This window comes from Nematolebias whitei, chromosome 18 (assembly GCF_014905685.2).
Source record: "Nematolebias whitei isolate Nwh7 chromosome 18, NemWhi1, whole genome shotgun sequence".
NCBI classification, from domain to species: domain Eukaryota; kingdom Metazoa; phylum Chordata; class Actinopteri; order Cyprinodontiformes; family Rivulidae; genus Nematolebias; species Nematolebias whitei.
This window is the reverse complement of record NC_056515.1, coordinates 16,628,923-16,633,171: the sequence shown is the minus strand read 5'-3', so window position 1 is coordinate 16,633,171 and position 4,249 is coordinate 16,628,923. Positions and strand designations below refer to the sequence as shown.

The following is a 4,249-nucleotide window of genomic DNA, read 5'->3' as shown; positions in this document are numbered from 1 at the left end:
GTTCAGTTTTCTGGTCCTTCATCCTGGGTACAACCTCGTTCATAACATTAATATTAGGAATATTTAAGAGTACTCGAATATTGAGCTAGATTTAGGGGTTGAACAGTATATAATTTTTAAACTCGACATTAACATAATAAAACCCAAGTAGAACTAGAGTATTTGATGACGTCATATATCTCAAGATACATAAATAAATAATTAAACCGCAAAAAAAACGGTAATTATTTACAAAAAAAAAGACCAACAAAACATTGGGAGCGTATATTATGCTCCTACCATTTATCATACTGCAAATAAGTCACAGGAAAAACTAAACTATTAGTTATTATTATTAAACTGCAAACTAAGCACGTCAGAAACGAAACTTAAAACAGTGGATGGGCGGTGGATTGGACCCGGTGTTACACCATACTCTGTGACCTGCAACAGTGCAACACCGCCCCCTACGGTCATACGGTGGTCACATAATATGACGTCACTACGGATACTCGACGTTACATTTTTAACCTCGATAGAGGTCCTAGCAATCGATGTGTAGATTACTCGAGTACTCTGTTAATGCCCAAGTATATGTATATATGCAGATCCATCCATTATCTTTTACCCACTTCTTCCATTTTGGGTCACGGGGTCGCCGGTGCCCATGTCCAGCAATCACTGTGCGAGGGGCGGGGTACACCCTGGACAAGTCGCAAGTCCATCACAGGGACACATAGAGACAAATGAGACAAACAACCATTCACTCTCTCACTCACACCTAGAGACAATTTAGAGTTACCAATCAGACTAACATGCATGTTTTTGGTCTGTGGGAGGAAACTGGAGTACCCGGAGAAAACCCATGCATGCACAGAGAGAGCATGCAAACTCCACCCAGAAAGGACCCCAGACCGGGATTTGAACTGGCAACCTTCTCGCTGAGAGGCAGCAGCTTTACCAGTTGCGCCACCGTGCTGCATATATGCACATGCATGTAAAAATCTTTACTGTAACTGAGAGCACAGCAAATGTATAAATTGTTCCTATGTAAATTCACAAGAAAAAAATAAAGTAGAAAAAAAAGATAATGGATGGATGGATGTTAATCAATAATCTTATGATCAGGGTCAGTTCATAGAGACAAATCTATGATCAACTGATCAGTTTCTTGAGCCGACCTTTATTTTGAAAAGAAAGAACAAGAAGCATGAGAGTTTTACCGAGCAGGTCGTTTTGAGGGATCCAATTATAAATTTTTGTGTTTGGTGACAGCGTGGAAGGAGTGTTGCCATGGTAACGCCAAATCACCTGAAAGACAAAGCGACATGACTGTTTGTAAATCGCAGGACTGCAAATAGAAAGACCACACAGTTGAATAAAGGTGTCTATGACCTTCTGGGGTAGTCCTCCTAGGGCTGTGGCGATGACATCAGCACGTTCTGCTGTCAGATTTGGTACCATTGAGCCAAAGGAGACCACCACCACACCAGCATCACCGGAGCTCTGCATGAATGCCTCCATGTCCTGCAGAAAGTGACATCATCATTGTATCATTCATTCAACCTTTATTCATACAGGTTAGTCCAATTGAGCCACGAGGACTCATTTACAAGAGAGACCTGTTTTAAACAAAGAACACAGATATCATACCACTTTATTTATAAAGCACTTAAAACAGCTACAAAGCCAACCAAAGTGCTGTGATGAGATGAGATGAGATGAGATGAGAACAAAGTCCATGCTCAATAATCCAGGTATACAATCCAACATTTTTCAGTCAGGTCATCTGGACAGTTTCTTTTCTTTTTTTTTGTGCTGAAACCTTTCGCCTTCGATCTGGAAGGCTTCATCAGTCAAGGAAACACACAACACAAAACTGATTCTTCCCCCAACAGCTTACTTCAGAAGAAACTGTCCAGATGACACTAGCCCCGCAGTGGGACCTAATGATCGTCCTGTGCGCTCTGATCAAAGCTCCTTTTGAGCCTTTAGATCATGTTTCACTTAAATGTCTGTCACTTAAAACTGCTCTGCTGTTAGCTCTGACATCAGCAAAGAGAGTGAGTGATTTATCTGCGCTCTCTGTTGGTCCTTCGTGTCTCAGGATTCAAGCTGACGGCAGCTCAGCTGTGCCGAGACCTAACACAGCTTTCATCCCTAAAAGCATCACAAGTTCATTTAAATCGAGAATGATAACCTTGGATGGGTTTTATCCTCCTCCTCATAATTCAGAGGAGGAAGCAACATCTCACCTCCTCTGTCCCGTGCGCACGCTTGCATGTTACGTAGCACGCACGTCCACACTGCGTCGTTCTCAACACCTGTTTGTGCATTACAGAGACAGCTCCACAGGTCGCCCTTTATCCATTCAGCGCCTCTCACACTGGCTGTGTGAGGTTATTTCTGAAGCTTACAGCTCATCAGGGCTGGACCCTCCATAGAATCTCAGAGCTCATTCCACCAGAGGGATTTCATCCTCTACGGCTTTGCATGGAGGGATGACAGTGGAGTCGAGTCAAGTCACATTTATTTATATAGCACATTTAAAACAGTAACTGTTATCAAAGTGCTTACCAAAAAAGATCACAGCATCAAATATTAAAAACAACATATTACAGCAACGTGAATAAAAGCATAAAAACATGAAATATAATGAAAAACAATGAAATACTAAATCAAATCACCCTGCGTTAAATGTCAGGGAGTAAAAGCAAAATGGATATACACAATCATCAACAACGAAATACCAAATTAGATCACACTGTGTTAAATGCCAATGAGTACAGATGTGTTTTGAGGAGAGATTTAAAAATAGAGACTGAGGCGGCCTGTTGAATGTTGATGGGCAGATTATTCCAGAGTTTAGGGCCCATGACTGAAAAAGCCCGATCTCCTATGAGCTTCAGCCTGGTTTTTGGTATGGCCAAAAGCAGCTGGTCTGATGATCTCAAGGCCCGAGAAGGAGTATAAGGATGAAGGAGGTCGGAGAGGTATGATGGTGCAAGGCCATTAACACACTTAAATATCAGCAGAAGAATCTTAAAATCAACTCTGACACGCACAGGAAGCCAGTGAAGAGAGGACAGAACTGGAGTAATGTGCTCAAACCTGCGAGTTCCTGTTAGTAGCCGAGATGCAGCATTTTGTACGAGCTGGAGACGTGAGAGAGAGACCTGACTGACCCCAGCATAAAGCGAGTTACAGTAGTCCAGCCGGGTTGTAATAAATGCATGGACTAATTTTTCAAGCTCGGATCTGGACAGGACGGACTTGAGCTTAGCTATCTGCCTTAGCTAAAAGAAGCTTTTTTTGAAGAACAGAATTTATCTGTTTATTAAACTTAAAGCCCGAGTCTAAAACTATCCCGAGATTGGTAACAGACTGTTTTAGATATGGCTGAAGGGAGTCCAGGTTTTCAGGATCAGTGACAGTGGCAGAGCTAGGGTTAAATACAATGACCTCAGTCTTCTGATCATTAAAACTCAAAAAGTTTGCAGCCATCCAAGTCTTGATGTCATCAAGACATTTTAACAAAGGGCGAATGGAGGAGGAACTGTTAAGTGTTAACGGCAGATAAATCTGAGAGTCATCAGTATAACAATGAAAGGAAAGACCATGTTTCCTCAGGATAGACCCTAAGGGGAGGAGATACAAAGAAAACAGAAGTGGTCCAAGAATGGAGCCTTGCGGGATCCCGCAGGAAAGAGGCACTGAAGTAGATAGAGTGTTAGCAAAATTAACACAGAACTACTGTCGCTCAGGTACCATACCATACCATACCATACCATACCATACCATACCATACCATACCACTTTATTTATAGAGCACTTAAAACAGCGACAAGGCCAACCAAAGTTCTGTACAGACAAAACAACAGGTAACACACAAAGCGATATACAAAATGAGGTAAATCAGAATATAGACATAAAAAACGATGCAGATAATGACGACAAACCAGTGTGGAGCATACAGGATCAAAACACAGATCATCTGGTGTTGAAAGCTACTGAATAGTAGTGAGTTTTTAAACGGGATTTGAAAACCGAGAGGGAGGGAGCCTGTCTGAAAAGCAGAGGTAACTCATTCCAGAGTCTTGGTCCTGCTACAGAGAAGGCCCTGTCACCTCTGCACTTAAGACGAACTGTTCCTGGAACACAGTTCCAGAACACAGTTCCTGGAACTGTGAGGAGCAACTGGTCCGCTGACCTCAGGGAACGTTGTGGGACATATGGTTGTAGCAGATCAGAGAGATGGGGGGGGGGGGGG

General features: G+C 42.5%; 1 protein-coding gene across 1 annotated transcript in view; it reads right to left on the bottom strand.

Moving 5' to 3' along the window:
- LOC119425071 (UDP-glucuronosyltransferase 2A1) overlaps positions 1–4,249 on the bottom strand; it is a 22,305-nt gene that overhangs the window by 1,748 nt on the left and 16,308 nt on the right. Inside the window, exons 4-5 of the mRNA XM_037692595.1 lie at positions 1,375–1,506; positions 1,203–1,290 (exon numbers count right to left, since the gene is read on the bottom strand). Of these exons, the coding sequence (XP_037548523.1) occupies positions 1,203–1,290; positions 1,375–1,506 (220 nt within the window). The remainder of the gene's footprint in view (positions 1–1,202; positions 1,291–1,374; positions 1,507–4,249) is intronic.